Consider the following 23242-nt stretch of genomic DNA (forward strand, 5'->3'; position numbering starts at 1 on the left):
ATACGAGAGCGATGACAGTTCCAGTAGTTACAGCAACGTATCTGGACCTGAGTTACTTGCTAGTGAAAACGACGGCGGATTGATGTCTAGCGGGTTGAGTAGAGCGGCCGGGAAAGTTTGTGAGCGAATTGTAGAATGCATCAACAGTGGCTCTGACCTTTTGGAAGGTTTAGCAAGGTGGGCGGTGGAGGAAAACATAACGCATCAATCTTTGAACTCACTTCTGGCTTTGTTCAAAATGCAAAGTGGCTTTTCAGACCTACCGAAGGATGCTCGCACGCTACTTAAGACACCGAGGACTCAGCATGTAGCTAATGCTAAAGAGGTGCCTCCTGGACATTACTGTCACTTTGGCCTAGAGAGAGGATTGATGGATGTGCTTCTCAGTGCTCCACACTAGCATGAAGTAGCCAGCCTATCACTTAATATTGATGGCTTGCCCCTCTCAAAAAGTTCGCGACAGCAGCTATGGCCAATCCAGTGCTTAGTGCACTTCAGTAACTGTGACAAGCTTGGTCCATTTGTAGTTGGTGCCTACGCTGGTGGCTCAAAACCAAATGATGCTAATGTGTTCCTATCCCCTTATGTCTGCGAGTTGGGAACATTGATTGAGAGAGGGATTACTGTCTGCAGGCAGAGTTGAACTTGAAATCAAACATTTCATCTGTGATGCTCCAGCACGCGCATTCATCTTCAAAACTAAGGAACACAGTGGCTACTCTGGTTGTCCAAAATGTGTCGTTGAGGGTGACTTCGGTGGAAAAATGTTTTACCCCACTGAACCTGCAGCACTTAGGACAGACAATTCTTTCCGCAGTCAAGCTGATGCAGAACACCATCTAGGTACATTAGTTTTGACTGAGCTTCCACTTGATTGCATTAACATGGTGCCTTTGGACCCGATGCACTTGGTGTACCTTGGTGCAATGAGGAAACTAGTTAATCTCTGGTTTTCAGGGCTAATATCTGTTCGACTTGGTCCCACAGACCGGAGAGACCTGGCGGCAAAGAGTGCAGCATTATAAAAATGTGTTTCTAAAGAGTTTGTCAGAAAGCCAAGAACACTAGATGAAAAAGATCGCTGGAAAGCCACAGAATTTAGAATGTTGCTTCATTACACTGGACCAGTAATTCTGAAGGAAGTGCTGTCCACACCTGCGTTTTCAAATTTCTTAACATTGCATGTGGCTACCACTATTCTAAGCACACCCTCTCTTTGCCGTGACTTTACGGACTATGCTGACAGCCCTCTCAGGCATTTGGTAGAAGGATTTGCAAAGCTGTATGGTGCCGAAGAGGTGTCATATAACATTCATTGCTTGTTGCACCTTGCAGCAGATGCGCGTCTACATGGCACTGTAGATTCATTTTCTGCCTTTCCGTTTGAGAACAACCTTCAGTTTATCAGAAAGCTTCTGCGCAAGCCTGGCTGTACGCTTAGCCAGCTCTATAACAGGCTGGAGGAAAGAAATGCACTTGTGAGATCATCATCAGTTCAGGGTGGAAAGAAAGATGAGTTTGTTCTTTTGGGAAGTCATGATCAAGGAGACCTTCCCCCTCAGTGCCAGTTCCCCATGTACACCAGTGTCAAGTTTGAGTCATTCACTCTAAGCTTATCTCGAGTTGACAGCTGTTGTAAAATCAAAGATGACTTTATTCTTATTGAGAACTTTGCTCACAGCAAGCTGGATGGAAAGCCATGTATAATTGGAAATAAATTTTGTTGCGTTGAGCCGTTATATCAGTATCCACTTGAGTCAACTAAACTTGGAATTGCTGTTGTCAGCAGACTGTCTGCTACGAAGTGCGGGCCTGTTGATAATGCACAGAAACTTGTCAGGCTGACATACAAGGATAAATTTCTTGTTTTGCCCCTTTTACATGCTGCTTAAACGCTTTTTCCATCCCTATTCTCTTTCCAGTTGCTTGCTGCTTAAATTTTTTTTCTTTTGACAAATCTAGCTATTTCACAGGGTACAGAGCATAGAACATAGCAGCTATTGCTAACTTCACCTTAGTGTTCACATAATTTTTTAATTGTTTATAGTTTACTCGGCTGTGCAATTACATAGCTATGTGCTTCGGCCAGCTCGCATGTTTGGTGCAGTGCAGCAGAATTTTTGCTTCCCACTATTTATGCTGTGGGGTTGAAGGCCATGTCCATCTGCTTTTTGTGATGTGTGATGTTCTGTTCAGCCTTTGGTCCTTCTGTTTGTATTTTTGTGCACATCAGATCACCATATGAAGTCATATTTCAGATGAGGTACTGCATTGTTGAATTTGTTGACGAAGAAACCATTGAGCTTGTCCCAGAAACATGGGTCGTAGGCAGGAGGTGCTTTTGGCCACCCGGCCCGGGGAACAAAATGGCACTTATAAAGAAGGCGCAGGCACCAGGCTCAGACTGGGAGACATTCCGGATTGCAGTAAAGGGGACATACGGTAAGACCTTTTCATAATATATCAAGCACTACAAGGTGAGGGTTGGGTTCCTGAGTTTAAATTGAAACAGCATTAAATTATGCTTCATTTAAATTTTACTGTGATTGCAATAAAAAGGTTAGTATTCATGTGCACACAGAAGCTAACTTGTTATCAAGCAATAGTTTGCAATATGTCAAAAAATAGGAATAATTTATGGAAGTAAGCAGCATAGAGCGACTGCGTACAGTTTGATAAAGTGCAAGGTTATAAATCTTGAGGTATCACTTTTCTCGCTTAAACACCTTTGCATGTTTGGAGGCTCGAACTTGTAGCCAAACGTTGTTTACTAACTCGGTGCTCTTCAATGTCATCACCTGCTAGAGACCTGTACTGTTATGCATGTTCCTCCTTTCAGTCCAATGGCTCTCACAATCGTTCATAGTGGTTACTAAAAGGTGGCACGTTCTAACTGCCATGAATCTGTGTGTAGGTCCCATCAGTGGAGATATATCAACTCACATTTTGACAGCAGTACCATGTTGTATTACAGAAAATGTGCTGATAGCGCCTGTGCCGCGTCTGAAACATTGTCTGTCCGTGACGTCACTGGTCACATGTGTGCTTGCTATATAAGATGCTGTTCGCGTGAAATAAAGGGTTGCTATCGTGCCGGGATCGGGGCAAGTCTCAGTTCCTTCCTGCCCGCTGCCCGGCCGCGCTCGGCGTCCGGCCAGGGAGCGAACGCGACATGGTGTCAGAAGTGGGATCCTCTGGCGTTTGAGAGGCGTTGCCTTAACTTCGTCAACGGGCGCCATGTCAGAGGACAACGCAGCCAAGCCCTCCCACGGAATGTTCGCGGTTCCAGCTCCGCCAAGGTTTGACTTCGACCGGACGTCCGAATGGCCTTCTTGGATCCAACTCTTTGATGACTACCGCTTCGCCTCGGGCCTAAATGAGCGGAATGAAGAAGCGCAGGTCCGGACGCTACTTTATACGATGGGCAGGCAAGCAAGAGAAATCTTCTCTACTTTTTCATTACCCGAAGAAGAACAGAAGCAATACGAAGTCGTCAAAAAGAAGTTCGACGAGCACTTCGTCGCCGCAAGGAACCTTATTTATGAGAGCGCGTGCTTTTACCGTCGCACTCAAGAACCTGGAGAGTCCGTCGACCAATTCGTTACCGCGTTGCACACGATGGCGGACCGGTGCGACTACCAGGAAAAGGAACGCATGATTCGCGACAGGTTCGTGGTCGGCCTCAGGGACGCTAAGCTCTCTGAGTCGCTTCAAATGGATGCGAATTTGACTCTCACCAGCGCTTTGGCAAAAGCGCGTTTAAAGGAGACCGTCCAACGACAGCAGCTGCAACTGCGAGAAACCGGCGACGAACCCTTGGTAACGGCGACCGGCAATCTTGACGCGGTCAGCAACCAAGGACAGCCCAGAAAGTATTCTTCAGGACAGCACTCGGGCAGCTCGTCAAAGAACTATTCATCTGGAATACAAGGTCCGCATCCCAGAGTCCAGTCCTACCGACCAGGCACCCCCGGGTCATGCCCCAACTGCGGTCAAGGAACGCACCCCAGAGCCTCGTGCCCGGCAAAAGCAGCCAAATGCAACTACTGCGGTTGTTCCGGACACTTCGCAGCTGTATGTCGAAAAAAGGCTGCACGTGATGGAAAGAAGGTACAGCTTTCTTCTCTCCATATGGACAAGGCGGCGTTCTTCGTTGGCGTAGTGAACGGGGAGTACTCTAATTCTCGGTATGTACAGGTCGTCATTAACGGCACTCCGGCGTTCGCTAAAGTTGATTCCGGTGCCGAAGTTTCTGTTGTGCCCTACACGTTTCCCGGTTTACCTACCAGGCTAGAAAAGTGCGACCTAATCCTAACAGGCCCGTCGAATGAGCCACTGAATGTTTTGGGAAAGTTTCATGCCACTATCCAGTGGAAACAAAACACTGTACAGCAAATTGTGTACGTGGTCTCACCATTACGCTCCGTACTTTTGGGTCTCCCAGCGCTTGAGGCTCTGGAAGTCATTAAATTTGCGGACTCGGTCAGTAGCGCAACAGCCGTCGAAGCTTCCTACCCGCAGCTTTTCAGTGGTCTAGGAGCGATAAAAGGAGAATACAAAATTAGAATAAAGCCGAACTCGACACCTTTTGCAATTCATGTTGCGCGTCGCATAGCCTTACCCTTGCGTGACCGAGTTAAGCAAGAGCTCGAGCGTATGGAGCGAGATGGCGTGATCTGCAAAGTAGAAGAACCAACAGAATGGTGTGCAGGAATTGTGCCAGTACTCAAACCATCTGGAGCGGTTCGTATTTGCGTTGACTTGACTCAGTTAAACAAAAGTGTACTTCGCAAACGCTATGTCATGCCGACTGTGGATGATAGCTTCGGTCTTTTAGGTGGTGCGTCTGTGTTTTCGAAGCTGGACGCCAACTCTGGCTTCTTTCAGATTAAGTTGTCGCCCGAATGCCAGTTAACTACGTTCATAACGCCAGTTGGGCGATACTGTTTTCAAAGACTGCCGTTTGGAATAACGTCGGCACCCGAGATCTTTCAGAGAAAAATGTCGCAGATACTTGAAGGAATCCCAGGCGTGATAAACCTAATGGATGATGTGCTCATTTTTGGTAACGACAAGGCTCAACATGACGAACGCCTGCGTCTAACTTTAGATCGTCTCGCCAGTGCCGGTGTTACGCTAAACAAAGAAAAGTGTGCCTTTGGGGTAACTGAGATAAAATTTCTTGGCTGTGTGCTTAGTAAAGATGGCATCAAGCCGGATCCTGAAAACGTTCGTGCTATCAAAGAACTGGCGACGCCAGCTAACGTGTCTGACGTTCGACGGCTGCTCGGTATGGCTAATCATCTGGCAAAATTCATACCAGATTTGGCTTCGAAAACGGCGCCTTTACGTCACTTGCTTTTGAAGGGTTCCGTATGGATGTGGGGACCAGCCCAAGAGCAAGCGCTGTCGTACGTCAAAGACGTTATCTCTTCGAAGCGCGTCATGGCTAACTATGATGTAAAGTACCCTACGATTCTGTCCGCTGACGCGTCATCATTCGGTTTGGGGGCCGTATTGATACAAGTTCAACCAAACAATGAAAAAAGACCTGTTGCATTTGCGTCACGCTCGCTGACGCCTGCCGAAACCAGATACTCTCAGATTGAGAAGGAAGCGTTGGCAATGACTTGGGCGGCAGAACGATTCGAAGGGCACATCAAAGGTCTTGAAATTGTGTTTGAAACCGACCAGAAACCACTTGCAACGTTGTTGGGAAAATCACCTTTAGATGTTTTGCCTCCTCGTATTCAGCGCTTTCGCATGAGACTTATGCGGTTCAGCTTTAGGGTTGTGCATGTCCCGGGTAAGAGCCTCGTTACTGCAGATGTATTGTCTAGAGCTCCGATTCAGGGAAAACAAATTGATGCTCATGCGCTGAGTGTTGGCGAAGTCGCGAAATTCGTTTCGGGCTGTTTGACAAATGCCGTCGAGGCTAGCCTTTTTGAACGAGTCAAAGCTGAACAAGCAGCCGATGAAGTCTGTCAAGCTCTCACAAAATTCAGCCTGGAAGGCTGGCCCAAGTTCTCATCGCTGTCGATGGTGTTGCATCCATACTGGCAGGAAAGAGCAACGCTGACAGTCGCTGAAAGCGTGCTACTCAAAGGTGTGCGGCTGATGATTCCACAAAAATTACGCGCAGAGGTCTTGAGGCGCTTGCACGAGAGTCACCAAGGAATCGAGAAATGCAGAGCTCGAGCCAAAGAGTCCGTATGGTGGCCTGGATTGAGTTGCCAGCTGAGAGCGTTGGTAACTGATTGCCCAGTGTGCGCGGAACACAGGCAACAAAAGTCGGAACCAATGATTCCGACAACCACTCCACAGCGTCCTTGGCAAAAGCTAGGTGTTGATCTCTGCCATATTGAGGGAAAATGGTATTTGGTGGTAGTAGATTATTTTTCTAGATACCCAGAGGTAGCCTTGCTATATTCGACAAAAAGTGTCGCTGTCATTATGCACCTCAAAAGTTTCTTTGCAAGACATGGCATACCAGAGGTTGTCATCTCGGATAATGGAACACAATTTGTATCTCAGGAATTCCAGTCTTTTGCTCGCGACTATGGCTTCCGCACTGTGACGACGAGCCCCAGATATCATCAGGCAAATGGGGAAGTAGAAAGGATGGACCAAACGATTAAACGGCTGATTATAAAAGCTAAGGATACCTATCTTTCGCTGCTAGCGTACAGGGACACCCCAGGGCCACTGGGAAAAAGCCCTGCAGAGCTTCTGATGGGCAGGCGGCTACGCACAACAGTCCCTGTCCCTCCCAAGAGCCTTCTGCCCCAGAAGGTGAGCCTGAAAAAGTTCAGAGATCGCGATGTAACCATCCGACAGCGGCAGCGTAGGTACTTCAATAGTCGTCATAGGGCTCTTCCGCTGCCAGCCCTCAAACCAGGAGCGGAAGTATGGGTGACAGACTGCAAAGTGAAAGCGCGAGTCTTACGTCCTGCACAACGTCCGAGGTCGTATGTAGTTAGAACTTCTACGGTGTAGTTCTAGAAAGAAACAGGAAATTCCTGGTTCGCTTTGTTTCCCAGCAGAATGACTGCGAGGAAGGAGGAGGTAGCTATGAGTTTCCGCAGGCATATGATAGCCGGGTAGAAATGGAACAGGAAACTAATCCATCTAAACCGAAGGCACCTGCCGATCCATCAGATACCCCCTTGCCACAAACTAGCCCTCCTGGATATAGAACACGATTTGGCCGTCATGTCCGACCGCCAGACCGATATGGGTTCAATGACTGACTGTTATTTTGTTTTGAGCATTGGTTGCATCCATTAAAAAGTGTTCATCCTTTGTTGGTGGCAGTGCTAAGTTTGTTGCAAATGCCAATGTATCTTTTCAGAGAAAAGGGGAGATGTGCTGATAGCGCCTGTGCCGCGTCTGAAACATTGTCTGTCCGTGACGTCACTGGTCACATGTGTGCTTGCTATATAAGATGCTGTTCGCGTGAAATAAAGGGTTGTTGTTATCGTGCCGGGATCGGGGCAAGTCTCAGTTCCTTCCTGCCCGCTGCCCGGCCGCGCTCGGCGTCCGGCCAGGGAGCGAACGCGACAGAAAAGAAAGCCAATCCATGCACGTAAAATATTTCCTGAAGGAAAAAAGACTGAAAATGAGTACATAATCACTTAATGAGTGTGAAATCTTCGAAAAATACAAACCGAGAAATCCAGCCTCTGGATACCAACAGACAATTTGCCAAAGCAATAGTCCCCCTTTCTGTATTTTACTTACAGACAAATATGAAGACGGTCGGAGAAAGCTCAGTTTAGCGGAATACACATCTGACCTGGACTCTAATGATGAAAGAAGGAAGCGGAGAATACCAGTTCGCTATGCTGACATCTCTCAGCCACCAACACCGCCACAAAGCTTTCCTGGGACATCAAGCATTTTGAGCAAAGAGCTGCAGTACTTATGACTTTTTATTACAGCTGGTGGCGTGAGCTTTTCTCAACCACCCCTACTGCCTCAAAGTTTCCCTGGAACTTCAGCAAGTCAATGTAAGCTGCTTTTTGGATGAAAAGGCCAGGTGACTGATGAATGTTTCCTTTTCATGTTTTAGCTGCAACCATGGAGCTTTCAGAAGAAGGTAATACTCAGTGGCAATGTTACATCGGATATAAATTACTTATTAGCGATGCTTATCACTTATGTCACTGCTTTCTTTTCTAGATGAAGAATACAACATAACAACGCACGACTCCAGTTGTGGTAATTATATTTTGATATTCTTTAGATTTTATGACTGCACTAGCACCTTATTTGTCTCGGGCGGAGAAAATCAAGTGTTTTTCAAGAGCTGTGGAGCTTTTATTTAGAATGTCCAAAAAACGAAGCAAATGCTTTTAGAATAAGGAACAGAAAATAAAAACGGTAGCACTTATTCTCTGTTAAGAAGTAGTGGATGCTACTACAGCCTGAAACTATCGAACATTACGTCATGTAGATTAACGATGGTGGCTTAGTTCAGGAAACCTATCGCGAAGTTTTGAATTTTATATTGGTAATGCATGAAGAAATCTAGAATTGTAATTCAAAACAAGAAAAGGAACTCCATGCATAATAGTATAGAGTAAACTTGTTACAGTACTTACGTTACACGACCTATAATAGTTTGCCTAATAACGGACTATTACAATGAGTTTTAGATGAAGCTACGCCATTTCTCTTAAAAATGTCTTCTGGGCAACATATCCATAGTATTCGAAGCTTCTTTTCTTATTAGTAGGACTGCTGATATGAGATGGGTATACGCTTTTAGTAATTTGAAATGTGTATGGAAATTTTGCCATTATCGAAATTTGGCTGCTACAAAATTAATTCAAATTCAGGACCCTGTATTGAGCAGCAAGGTAGTTTATGCACTGCGCAAGCTCTTGCACAATTTTATGCACCTTACGTGGGGTGAAATACTTAGAGAAATAGTTTTTGACACAGTCTTGTTTGCACAAAAGCACATGCAATGGAGTTTTGTGGCCAGAGATGCTGTAGCAGCATGAAAAAACTGGTTTGAAATGGTAACTTAAGTTGGTGGCACTTTTTGTATGTGTATCACAGGAAGCGTCAGCACCAATCATGAAGCACCAGGCAGGCCTACTCCAACAGCCAAGCAGCAGAGCCGACGCCGAGAGAGGCTTTCTGAAGAAGGTAGTAGCCTTTGGAAGTTTTCCTAAAATATCCAGCATCCATTATGTATATTGTCATGCTTTCTAGTGCATAACAAAAGGTATAAGAATTGCTTCTGTCAAAAAATTATGAAGTGCTCAGTAATTGGAGTGTATGTTTTTCATCATATGTTGCATGTAGCACCCTTGGGAAAAGTTTAAATCATTGGTTGGAACCTGAAATGTCTGTTATCTTTGCCCTCAAAATGCCAAGCGGCATGATAAACTCACTCGCTGGTATGAAAGACTGGGCGTTGCCTATCAACACTATGGCTATCTTCTGTGCCATTTCTTACTTTCTATTACCAAGTTGCTAGCTTTTCCTGTTTCTTTTTTTTTAAAGGAAGGAAGGAGATGAATGTAATATGGAGCTTTATTGAGGCTTTGGTGCAAATTTTTCTTAGCGTGACTTCTTTCTTTTTTGGTAGCCTTCTTGGTGTCGCTGATTATTATACTGAACATAAGTGCAAGGTGCCTGTGTACTTTGATGTCAGCCTTTGTTCCGGTCAAAATTATCTTGAACCCTCCTTTATGGCGTATCTCTTACTTCCAGGTTTGCTTTAAAGGGCCACATGCCATAAACCAAACATATTTGTTTAGTATGCAAATTCTCTGTGTTAATTTCTTTCACTTTGCCTATTTTTGCTTCCTTGTGCTAAGATTTGCAGGCTACAAAAAGTGACCATCTAATTGGACTGACAGCGTTTTTATCTTTACAGTCTGGTTAAAGGGCTAATGTCTCTCAGTTCGTGCATACTAGTTTCATTTAAGCCAAGACTTTTAGTTCTTAGTTTAGCAGAAGTCTTTATCTGGCTCATAGTTGCATTTCAGTAAAAAGCCCTTTTTGTTTTACAGAATTTCAGCGAGAAGTGCTTACACGTCTAAGCGTACTGCGGATCATACAACAGCAGCAGGGGGAAATATTAACTGCATTAGCCTGCAGAGACAGCAAGCAGAACAACACTGGAACCTATGAAAATGTTATCTCAGAGCAGTTATGCTGATTTAAAAGACCTGCAGTGCTTTGACAGCAGCCTAACGGAAGCCAGCAGAGAAGCCCTTGTAAGTTGGCCTTTATGTTTTATTTTTTTTTGTAATCATGTATGTTTGCTCTGCCATGTGCATTTAGTCTTTATAAAAGATTCACACAAGCACTAAAGCTTATACAGCTTTCAGATTATTGTACCAGGCCTCCAAAGAGCCTGTTGTGAATTTTTTTAAATGTGTATCAGCTCTTTTCAAAGCCATTGACCAGTTTGGCTTGGCCACAGTTTCTGGTAAGATACTGATACTTCACTTGACCTTTCTTGTAGCATAACTGTGTTTTCATTTTCAGTTTTAGTTCTTGTCGAAGATGATATACTTCATACCATTTTACTAAGTTTAGGGCGGATGTACAGCCTCGTTTGCCTTAAAGGTAGATATAATATATATATATATATATATATATATATATATATATATATATATATATATATATATATATATATATATATATATATCCTGATGTTTCTTTTTTTGAGAATAGTATCTGCCAGTGGTACAGTACCGGAAGTCCTGATGTTGTTGCTAAAATTCTCAACTTCTGTGGTGCTGTAGTTATGATGCTTAGCTGCCGATCTCAAAGACACTGGGCAAAACCCGGCTTTGATGACTGAATTTTTTGCACAAAATGTCTTGTCCTTAACTATGAATGACAACGGTTCCAGCAGGCATTAACTAGTAATTCACGTTGCGGCTATCTACTGCTTTGTACTTTTTGCCAGGTAATGTTCCAACTGACTTTCATCCAAATGTTAAGGTGTTCTTGCTTTTTTTATGTTGCGTGCACTTTTGCTCCTAACAAAATTTTGTTTTTTGTTCAAAACAATTTTTATTCAAACTTCATAGGTTCACCAGTTCTCCGGCACAGGAGGAACAAATGCGGAATCATGCACGAGGAGAATCCTGCAGACCATTATGACTGACAAGCTAGCGGCATCATTTTCCTGGCATGGAAAGAAAGGAAAGCAACCCTCCGGCTGCCTCACTGTGTCCAAGTGCATTGTTGGTAAGTCAAGCCAGGAATCTCAATGTCAAGCAAAAATTTTATAGATTTCCTTCATTCCGGATTTGTCATGAAGGTGCAGTGGCGCTGTCATTGTCAGTAACTTTCGTGTGGTTGGCAAAACAACATTTCAGTCGCTTTTGCCTACCGTGATTGCGGGGCGGTTTGCTGGTTCGCTGCTGCCGAAAAAAAAACACCATGCCGACTAGTTGCCTTGCCGTGGCATGCGCCGCAAGGTACAGAAAGGGAAGTTTAGTAAACTTGAATAAGTTTCTTGCCAACAAAGGTCATCGTAAACAGCGGGTTGCCTTCACAGCGGCTAATTCTGAACGTGAGTCATGGGCTTCAGCACCGCCGATCGACATATAGACTCGTAGCCGGTGGCCGGGTTTGAACTGGGTCGCCCTAAGTACGGAACCACTGCAACTACTGCAGCTTGTAATTGTAACACAACTAAAAGCGAGCATACCCGTAATGCGAAAGTGAGCGTTAATGCCAACAGCCACCCACGAACAGAGCAGATACAACAAAGACGCAGCGTGATTTCAATGAATAACGCAAGGATAGTCAAATTTGTGCGGTGTCAAGGCGCAGTGCCATTGCTACTGTTTGCTATGCTTACCTAAAAGCCGCTCGACGCTAGTGAGGGGCTGCGTGTTTACCAACGATGCTCATTTACCGCTCACTCTGAAGAATAACCCGAGAGTGGCTTCCAGCGGATAACTTTGCAACTGGTTTGCGCGCGCTGTTTACGAGCGAGAACAATCACCGTCTACTTACACGACTGAAAGTAGTTATAAGCATCTGAAGCTTTGCAGTTGTCGACGTGTTCTGAGGGTGAATTTGCTCGGCAAAAACACCAAAAGTTAACAACGTTGCTCATTTCTTCTGCCTTGCAGCAGCGCTTCGCTTGTGCGCTTTGAACCACTCTGTTTATACAATATGGTACCCGGGATCGGACGCTACACGCAGTGTATTAGGAGTTTTTCCATGTATTGCTTTTGCCCTCACTGCTTATGCTCACGCCTTGTGTACACAAACTCCACAGAATGCTTGTCGAGTCGATTATTCAAAAGAAAGAGCAAGTTTTAAATTTGAATGGGAGACGAGTGTTTGGTGTTTTGCTCTCTTCCTCTACGTTTTGCCTTTTCTCTCTAAAAGGGGACCCGGCTCGACTTTTGTCGTGTTCATGTAAACCCCCTGAGCACATGCATGGTTACCTCTGCCAAAAAGACTCTTGTACATTACAATAACAATAACAATAACACGCTCTTGACAAGCTTGGCCACACTGCCGCTCCCGTGCTTTTTGCCTACCGTGGGATTTAGACTGCAGCACCACCTCGATCACTTTGTTTGTTAACATGCGAGGTCTATGCATTTGGCCGACTATGTGAGCCTGTGCAATGTTGCTATGGGCTAAGATGTGCGCATTTTCTTTTTTAATAGTAGGGCTGCAAACTAGGGTGCCGTTGTACACATTCATGATCTGGTAATGTATTTTTAGCTATTGCGACGTTAGGCATCTTTGACTGAGGTGTTTGTAAACACACGTTTTCAGTTACTGTTACTGCCAGAGATCTTGTGATACTACTTGGGCATGTTGGCGCAAACTTATTGATAAAACAGCCTGTCTCCCAGTTGCAATGAGAATTTAGTTTACGCAATGTCTTTTTGTTGTTTGTATATGTACCATAATCGAAGCTATGACAAATGCTAGCAAGGCTGCTACGTATCATAGATTATGAAGGTTGTGTGAGAATTTTTTAATGACTAAGAAGAAACAGAATTTTGCACCCGGCTGTGGAGCTCTGTAGTTAAGGCAATCGGCTGCTGGTCCAAAGGACATGGATTTTATCCCTGCCACATCTGCTTTTCAATACAGGTGAATAGCAAGGCACCTGTGGACTGTGTTATGTCAGTGCATGTGGAAGAGCTCTAGGTTTTTGAAATTTCTGGAGTCCTACATTCTGGAACACCTCTTCCATAGCCTAATTGTAATTGGGAAGTTAAACTCTATTAACTAAACTCAATTGCAACTGAAAAGTTTATAGCTCATTAATCTGCTGTTAAACATAATTTACACATTTGTCCTCGTTTTTGTTTCCTGTGGGCGTTGCATAATTTCTGCTTGTCTGCTTACTGTAGAGCTGTCCCTAATAATGTAGTGCCGTGCTCTCATTTAAAATGATCCCTATATTCAGCACGGTGCCAGAAACAATTTTTTTTATTTAAAAGAAAGCCTTTTGTGGCAGACTTGAAAGAAACATTTAATCTTTGAGTTCAAAGCTGACCAATTTCTACTGTTTTTTTTAATGTGGCAAATGAGATGAATGATGGGTAACTGGTGCTCTCCCCATGATTAAATCCCAGGCCATTATTTCTTGGAAAAAAAAAGAATTAGTGGAACATGACATGAACAGAATGAACATATTCCTCTTTACATACCTGTTCATTGCATTACTTTCTTTTTCAACTCATTACGAAATTAGGCCAGCATACCTTGCAAAAATATTTAAGAACATGCTGACATTACTTGATTTCATACTTAGTTGCTGCACGAATAAAAGAGCCTTAAAGCAAATGAGGCATCTTGGTATGACGATGCATACTATTTTAATATTTTAAAGAAAGCCATTTTGTAATAAGCTGTTTGTTAGCTGTAACTAGCATTCATCAAAAATGCGAATTTCACTGTTAAATGTGTAGGTCATAGGCTGTTTGCACAGGCCACAACATAAGATCAACACGTATTTGTACTAAGCCTGCATGACTATCATAAGAGTCTGCGAGAAGATGGTAACTCACATGAAAATGACGCATGTTCTTTGATGGGTCACCACTTGTAACATGGAAGCCTATGTGGAATTATTGCCAGCTCCCACGCGTTGCTAACTTTAATATTTTGTTGAAAAAGACAAAACACGTAGGCATATTTTCTCTTTTTTTTTTCAGATGCTGTTAAAGCAGTGTTTAACTGCAGCGACTTCACGGCAGAAACTGCCATCAAAGACTGGTTGCGCCATGCTCCTGCAAGTCACAGGAACAGCTCAGGAAAGGTGGGTTCAGGGAGCTTTTGGGTATTCATCAGTTCCTTATGGGCACATAAATAACTGGAACTTAGCTGTGTGCTGCTATAAATGAGCTACAAAATAGATTCCTATGGTTTAAACTCTAACTTCAAGGAATTGGACAAGTACAAATTAACAGACAAGGGAAAAAGTGCCATCGTTGCACTGCACTAACATACAGGATGCAAGCCCACTGGGGTGGCGCAGTGGTTGCAGCGCTCAACTACTGTGCCCAAGGATGCGGGATTGAATCCCGACCTCAGCGGTCGCTTTTCGATGGAGGCGAAAACACGGCACCCGTGTGCTGTGCAATTTCAGTGTACGTTAAAGAACCCCAGGTGGTGGAAATAACTCTGGAGCCCTCAACTATGGCAATCATATCTTGAGCCGCTTTGGGACGTTATACACCCACAAATCAAATCATCTTCCTTAATTTTATCTTCTACCTTGATACGTGAGCATTTTTTGCACTTCTTGCTTGTCTTTATGAGTGCTAAAGTACTCACAACTCACATGACAACCTACTTATTTAAAGGTGCGTGTTTATTACTGTAAAAATTCGGTTGTACTGAGAGGACACAATGAATGATCCTTCAATAGCCTTAATGAAAACACTGAAAGAAGCTTAAAGGTACCCCTGTAAGCTTTTATTGCACCCTCAAAAAAGCACTCAATTAGCTTGCTTGGACCCACAATTAAAATACTAAAATACATTTTGTTTATTTAGCTTGCTCACACCGGCACCCAACAAGTTGGTCCCAAGTGAGAGTTTTTCAGGCGCAGGCTAGCACCCAACCAGTTGGCCCCAAGTGCGAGTTCTTCAGCCCAGGCCACTGTTCTGTGCGCGCAAGCATGCCGTGTGTGAGCTCACATCATAAGCACTCTGGACATCTGAGAGAGAGACTCTCCATATGTATGTTCTAGGTGTCTGAAATTGGCTTCAGCAATGCTGGGACGCTTTTGTTGCATATTAATTTCGTGTTTTTAATTTCTTTTACTGTGTATGAAAAAAGCATATACTTCAGAACTATGATTTAATATTTATTTCAGCGTGAAAATGATGTCTTTATTTTTGTCTGATCTCTTGTGGACTCTTAAGGACTGCAGGGTATTTTATTTTGCCTTTAATATATGAGTTTTATGTTTTCAAATTTTTTACTCGGGCCTTCATTTTGTCTTAAGGTGTAGACCATTTTGTGTAACAGCTCTTTTCCTTGGATGTCTGTTTTTTTTGCCTTTTTTATATCTTATTTGAGTTCTTTTAATGTTTTAAATTTTGTTCTTAGGGCTTTAGTTTTGGTTTAAAGGTACAAACCATTTTTGTAACAGCTTTTTTCCTTGGATGTCATTTTTTGCATCGTTTAATTTTTTTTTTCACTCTTTTACTCAGGCCTTTAGTTAGTTTTGTCTTACAGGTGCAGCCTATGCTTTGTAGTAGCTCTTTCTCTGGAATGTCACTTTTTTGCCTTTTTAATATTTTATTTGAGTTCTTTTATTGTTTCAAATTTTTTTCTTATAGCTTTAATTTTGTTTGAGGTGCAGACTATTTTTGTAACAGCTCTTTTCTTGGATTTCTTTTTTCTTGTTTATTTTGTTTGTTTTTTTCCAAATTTTCTTTTGTGGGCTTTAGTTTTGTCTTACAGGTGCAGACTATTTTTGATAGCAGCTCGTTTCCTTGAATGCATTTTTGCCTTTTATTGCATTTTTTTTAGTGTTCCCATATTTTGTTTTCGCGGCTTTAGTTTTGTCTTCAGGTGCAGACCGTTTTGTGTAACATAACCTTTTCCTTGATGTCTTTATCTGGTCACTCTTCTAGTCATTTCACTAAGACATGTTTATTCCAATATTTTTGTAGCCATTTGTTTTAAAGGTCAACATTGTCAAAGTCGACTAGATACTTTCCTTGTTTTGTTGCAAAGTTTCAATAAACAGTTCTACCCAACCTTATTGACTTCATTTTGCTGCTGGATGCCATTTTAAGCAATATTTCAATGCATGATTAGATAGCCACTAATTTTGCCGCAGCTGTTAAACTGCCCTCCTAACAAATCTGCTTGCAAAGTGACATTTTTTAAAGCCTGCACGATCCGATTAAAAATTTAAAGGCAGCTAAGCTCATATTTTAACTTAGGTTCTTTTATAAAATAGCACTGCTGGCTAATTATGTGTAGCCAAAAAGCGTGCACTTTGGGATATCCCTGGTTTGTGTGTCGCTTCGAAGCAAGATCGAGCTTCCTGCCAAGACGTAAACGCGCGTAGCAGAAACCATGCGTCTCAATGTGAGTAGTCGTTATTGTCTGCAGATATATGGCCTTTAGTGTCGTATCAAAGTACAGGTCTTTGGTGACACTAACAGATACAGGAAGGTCAGATCTAGCGTCCTTTGGCTTAAACTAAACGTCTATAACATGTCTCAAATGTCCATGAGGAAAGTCCACGGTACGTACCAGATTACAGTTCCGGATGAGATTCCGATGGTCCATTGCATGTTAGTATTATGTCGGGTGGACAAATCTTGATATCCACTAGACCTGTCAAAGATCCACTGCTCTACATTTTTTAGATGTACCAAGGATGTTTGTGGTTTACTGGGGCAGCGGTAGCATATCGGTGGGGTAGGTAGAAAATGCTGTCGTGGATAAGAGCCAGGCATAGCAGGGCGCTTCGTAGGTCTGGCTGAATGCTCATACTGCACAGGATTCTTGGTAGATCGAATAGAAGATCTAGGTGCACGTGAGGTGGCGTCATACCTTGGGGCTTCAAGCATCGACGCAGTCGGGTTGGCAAAATGCATTGGTGGGTAGTCAATAGAAGCTGCAATTTCTGGAGCTCCGGAAAAAGGCTGCACTTGAATCGCTTGTGGTGGTGAAGCCGGCCGCCTAGAGACCCTCTGTGGAGAAACCTCAGCAGATTCTAGCAGGGGAAGAGTGTTGATCCATAGAAGTTCTTCGCGCACGATATGCCGGATAGTTGACGAAGATCTAGTTAGGCATTGTCATCAAGACTGGCGACGGTAGGCCTGTTGGCCAGCCGCCCAAATTTCGACGCAATACGACGTGTTTTAAAGGCTTGAAACGCGCGGCTGTGTCTAATGACATCGGAGACAGTGTCAAGGTTGTCTTTGGCGATTAAGAACTTGTACACGTCCGCCGCGATACCCTTCAAAATGTGACCGACTCTGTCTTCCTCGGGCATGTTGAAATTGACACATTTGCATAACTTGAGGTTCTCTTCTGTGTAAGTTGTACAAGTTTCATTGGGCGATTGGGCTCTTTGAGCAAGAGTCTGCTCTCCCGCTTTTTGCTGGGAACAGAGTCGCCAAAACGCAGTTTTAACTAGGTGGCGAACCGTTCCCCAGTCGTCAAGTTGTCCTCGTTATACTCAAACCAGGTCATAGTGAGAAAGAAAACGGCGTTTGTTAGCATGGTAAGAGGGTCCCACCGGTTGTACCGACACTCGTTGATAATCAAGCAGCCACTTCTCAACGTCCACACCTTCTTCTCCGGCAAAAGGTCGTGGTTCCCGGTAAGGCTGGGCGGAATAGGGCTGGAGTGGGCAGGCATGCCGCCAGCCAGGCTTGGAGCGTCGCTGCTTGCACGGTTTGAGTCGGTGTGGTGCATGATGGTCTTGAGCGCTGGCAGTCCAGCGATGCGGCAAATACGTCGAAGCTCCATTTGGTCTTGCATCGCTGCAGGTAGGGATCGTACGGAGCACCTTCCTCCAAGTTGTTACGGTGTAATAAGAAGGGGTGTCTATTTACAGTACTGATGTAGCGGGACAAGATGAAGCCTACTAGCGCCCAGAAACCAACGCTTCTTTCTCCTCTTCTGCCACACCATCACAATCCTTCATCGTCGTCAGTAGCGTGACAATATTGTTATGCGCTTAGTACGCACAGGTGGTTTTATATAAAGAGAGATCGAAAGAAGCAGGACCGCAAAGAAGCTCGTATACGTCCTTCTGACCCTTGCTCTTCTTTTTGCTCTACCTATCCGTCCGATCGTAGATTTTCCCACGATGTGCTGCGAATGCGCGTGACAATTCTCTCCTCGCAGACGATTCACCTCGGTCGAGTTAAATATAACCTCTGGGATGAATTTGCTTGAGGTTGGCTACATGCATCACCCGAGACCGGAGTGACCGTAGACTACTTGCATTAAGCGTACTATAACGTAATTCAGGTCACTTATGCATTCTAAAGGCACAAACGGTCCAGTGTAGTATGAAAGCAGTTTCTGCAAAAATGATCTATAATTTCCACATTCCGTCGATTACCGCACAAGAATTCAACATGGGTGGCAAGCGGGTGCGCCCGTTTATGTTTGCTGCCGCGCAACCTATATTTTCGAAACCTGCTGAGATGTTCGGTGGGCAGCCCCAGTTGCCTTGGCGCAGTTTTTCCTACATGACCGCTACATTCGCTGTGAATCTGCGCTCAACTTGGCAGCAAGGACTAATGCGGGCTTGTAAACGTGCCGTTTTACCATTTTAGAAGCCTATAGAATAATATTTTGGGGTAAATGACGGCAAGCCCAATTTTGGCAGTCCTGCCTGGGGCCTATACCTTTCTTACAAGTGTTTCAGAGTGGTTGCCACAACTGAAATGTTTATGTGGGCTCCGCGGGTCGTTGTTTGTGTGCGCTACTCGGGGAAATAACTGACACCTCTAGTTCTGCGGAGTAACTAGTGATAAAAACAGCATTGAAAATGCTAGAGGCGGACGAGACAGACTGTAAATATAGGACGGAGTAGGGACATTCTTCAGTACGCGTGGTCTATTTGGTTGTTGTCTAACATATATACCTACCAGCTCTTCAGACTTTCTTTGATAACGAAACGTCAAGTTGTGGCCACATTTTTGTCAGGAGAAAGCGCGATATACAGAAAATGCTGCAAGTCTGCTTCAGTGATCCATCGAAGACAATGGCGCTTAATGGTGAAGCCAATTCCATGCGTTCACAACTCGAGCTCTGTTTCGGGAAGAGTGTAATTTGCATACAATTGCATTTACGTTGATTTGAGTACCACGTGTTGACGAGCGAGTGAGACCAAAGAAGATCCATTCAATGCCTCCAAATAATACTTTCTATATTTTCATCCTGGTAGTTGTTTTATTTCACCTGTATTAACGTACAATTTTATAGAAAGAAGCTGAATTTGAAGACTTCCACACACATCATGAGCCATAAACGCTATGATAATGACAGTACAAGAATTAAAGTTTAGATTTACTTTTACTCAATATCGAAGTGCCGTTAACGTGAAACACCTGTGAAGACTTTCATTTGCAGAAACTAGTGCTAGTAAAAATAATTGCATACGTTCTGGATGTACTTCAGTGCTTGCCGATATTCCCCTTGACGAAATAAAAAATTGTTTAGAATTTTGCAGTTTTCAATTACAAAATCCCTATCAAACTAATCGCATTTTATATATTTAAATCTTAGGCATACAAACATATATTATCCATGCTGAAACAATGACCCCGGTAAACAGCTCTCTCGGACGGGGCTGTGCAGCAAATGACACGACGCCTTAGCGGCAAAACCTTCAAAAGGTCCTTGGACATTCCCAGTGGGATTGTACCGAAACTGCGATGGCACCACGCTCTTGTGTGTGGACTATCGGAGGCTGAACGGCGTAACCATAAGAAACTCGTATCCTTTTGCATTCATTGATGCAGTCATGTACTGCGTAGGCTCTACACAGGTTAAGGACATTGGAGTGCAGCAAAAATCTTCTGCAGATACCTACTCCTAGGCAGGACATCGAGAAGTCTGCATTTTCATGTTCACGGGGCTTGTTAGAATTTGCGCGTCTACCTTTTGGGTTGTACAATTCTCTAGCCGCATTCAAAGAACCATGAGCATCGTTTTTGGTGATGCGAAATTCATGTACGCTATGGCATATATTAAAAGGAAAGTTTCGCTGGCAGACAACCGGTTTTAGCTCCTGCGTTTTATTGAACACGGCACTGATAGACCAAACAATGAGAAATTCCTAGCCACACTGCAGTAACCTCACCCGACTAAAGTTAGAGATCTGCAGCCCTTCCTGGTTATGGTTGCTTTCAACCGGCATTTAATCTCTAACTGTGAGACCTCGCGTGCCCTTTTATCCAGCTGTTGCGCCAGGGAGTGACATGGGCCTGGACTTTACAGAGAAAACCTCACTTCGTGCTGTCTCTAATGCTATCGCCCGCACGGCAAGTAGGTGGCTGGCAGATCTCAACAGGTCATTTGTAGTACAGACAGATGCAAGTGAGTATGACATCGGCACTGTGTTACTCTAAGAACCGAGTTGTGACTTCGGCCCATGAAATTTGAAAGCCACAATATTTCAGAAGCTGAAAAAGCTGAGAAAGGGAGAAACGTAACTGAGAAAGAGTATTTGGCGATTGTTTTCATCCTCAAGAAGTTTTACCTTTTATTAGATGGAGCAGGGTTCTGACTTGAAACTAATGATCTCGCTTTCACGCGGCTCTCAAGGCTACAGAACCCAGCAGGCCGTCTCGTCCGTTGGGTGCTAGCACTTCAAAAATACCACTAGAGAGTATAATACTGAAAAGGTACAAGCAACAGGGTAGCAGATGACGTGTCATGTAATCCTTAACCAGGCCGCAGCCTACTAGCGCCACAAGGCCTGGCAGTGACTAAGCCCGACGAGTGCTGGGGTAAACTTGTCTGCTGCCAGCAGCTACTGGAGGTGAAGCCGGCGGATGCGCAGTGCCGCCGAATTCTCAAGCATATCAGACCTGTGGCAGAGGGTCCAACTACAGTGCAGCCGTGTTACGACTGTTACCTAAAGAGCATAGATCGTCTCCTCGTGCGTTACATCGTTACCTCCTTGTCGTCATTGATCATTTTTCCAAGTGGGTAGATATTTACCCGCTGCGCTGAATCGACTCAAAGCTGGCTTTAGACATACGTCTCGAAACCTTTTAGCGCTGCAGTTTCTCGGCAGAGCTGATCACAGTAGCGCACGTATTTCACAAGTCGAACCTTGATTGATGGGTGCGCGGCGTTGGGCATACCACACAAGAAGACCACCCCCTACCACCCACAGGCCAAAATAATCGAGCGAGTGAACAGGAAACTCAAGACAATGCTAGTAGCATTTATAGAGCAGCACAAAGATTGGGACATTGCTTACATGAGATAGGCTTCGCCACACAGCAAACAGAATGACAAGTTTTATGACAGCAGCTATTTTATTAGGGCTCAAGCTATGGTTTCCTCCTGAATATGTCCTCAATTGATGCTGTTTCATATAACCCCAGGTACTTTACGTGCACGCAAAATCTTTGCAGCCGCCTTGGACAGTCTCTGGAAGAGGCAAGGGGAACACCGACTCATCGCCGGTATTGAGTATCGCGGCTAGTACGATAAGAGACGGCGCAACCTTCAGTTTGCACAAGGCGACCAGGACCAACGGCAGACACACTTTTTGAGTGATGCAGAAAAGGGGCTTTCCGCTTCTTTGTGAAACTGATAGAAGGTCCTTACCTGGTAACAAAACGTGTTTTCGCCTTCTCCTACCGCCTTCGACCTTTACAAGGTGGGTGAAATGAAGTTAATTAACCTGAAAGACCTTAAACATTACTACCCATGTGCAGTATGTGCAGTGCTTGCAGAACTGTGTGAACTCTAGACCAACAACCACTATCTGCTGCTATGCTGTGCGCTTCGCCCGCGCCCAGTTTTGAAGGGGGCGGGGAAGTGTGGACTCCCCGCCCGCTTACGCCTTGGGCTCACAAACCTCTGCGTAGCGCACTGCGAGTGCATTTGGATGCACCCTAACTTTGCACGCAAAGCTGTTGCGTGATATGTAACCAATTACACCGGCGAAACCTGATAAGCACGGAGCTAGCAGCCGCCGAGAAGTATTTTTCTGGAGGAATGTGGCTGCATTATGACACGCTGCTGGTGGGTACCGTTTTTTCATCGGACCATTCCAGGGTTTGTCGTTCATCCAGGCCCTGCAGCGGAGACGCACCGCTATCAAGCCCCGAAACGCAGCCTGTCGTGGTACCTGGCGTATGTGGCTGCTTACCTCGCTGCCCTTCTTTTTGCCGCTCTTTGCCATGTACTGTTAGTGCGAAGCCTTGTTTCTTGGGAGTTGCACCCTCCTTGTAAGCGCCACTACATTCTTTTCCGATTTGTGTAGCTACAATGCCGGTGTAGCACCTTGTCTACTTTTTGTTGTCCTGGAATAAACCGGTGTTTTATCCTCCATTTCCGTGGCGTTTTACTCGACGTGTGATATCATGGCTCATAAGCCCAATTCAAGAAGGCGATGCCTTTACAGCATTACTCCAGCCAATGCCGTGGTCGTTCGTTTGATAGCGAAATATGTGCACATATTTTACCCCTAAAATATGAGCAATGCATATCTAGGCACTGTGGCCGGAGGGGGACCTCTTGGGTTGTCGATTCCTCCTCCTGAAATTATGTTGGCGTATATTTTTCTTCGGCTTCAGATATGATGATAAAACGGAAGCTTAGAAAATTGTGCTCATAAACTGCACATATAAACCACTGTGTTTTCTTTTACCGATTATGAGAAATTTAGTGGGACATGTCTGGAAATCCTATTAAAAAGATGTAGGCTTCGTCTGTGAGTTCTTGCTCTCTGCGCGGTGGTAAGCATGACATTCTCTACTAATCGTTTCAGCTATTTTAAAACTGTCACCTCACTGCAGATATCTGGAGCCATACATCGGTCTGGTCACTCAAGAACTGCGGGTTATGTTATTATCTACAACGAAAATGTCCGGAGTGGCGAAAGATAGCGTGCTGTACTGCGCCCGCGCAAGCATATTTAAACTTGTCATCGTATGCCGCTGAACTAGGACACGCCAGTGTGTAACTATAATTCTGAAAATCAGTACATAAATCCGGTTAATATGCGATTAATATTTGATACATTAGGTACAGACAAGATTAACATCAG

General features: G+C 44.3%; 1 protein-coding gene across 1 annotated transcript; it reads left to right on the top strand.

The window, feature by feature from the left end:
* The first annotated feature begins 3099 nt into the window (after positions 1–3099).
* Positions 3100–21670, top strand: LOC146193293 (uncharacterized). Its single transcript, XM_084600511.1, has 5 exons — positions 3100–3931; positions 9067–9156; positions 20413–20550; positions 20907–21161; positions 21600–21670. Exons 1-5 carry the CDS (start codon positions 3238–3240, stop codon positions 21668–21670), a joined length of 1248 nt encoding a protein of 415 aa, XP_084456637.1. The 5' UTR covers positions 3100–3237.
* The last annotated feature ends 1572 nt before the right edge of the window (positions 21671–23242 follow it).

This window comes from Amblyomma maculatum, chromosome 4 (genome assembly GCF_055883805.1).
Source record: "Amblyomma maculatum isolate TAMU_Amacu chromosome 4, ASM5588380v1, whole genome shotgun sequence".
Lineage (NCBI taxonomy): Eukaryota > Metazoa > Arthropoda > Arachnida > Ixodida > Ixodidae > Amblyomma > Amblyomma maculatum.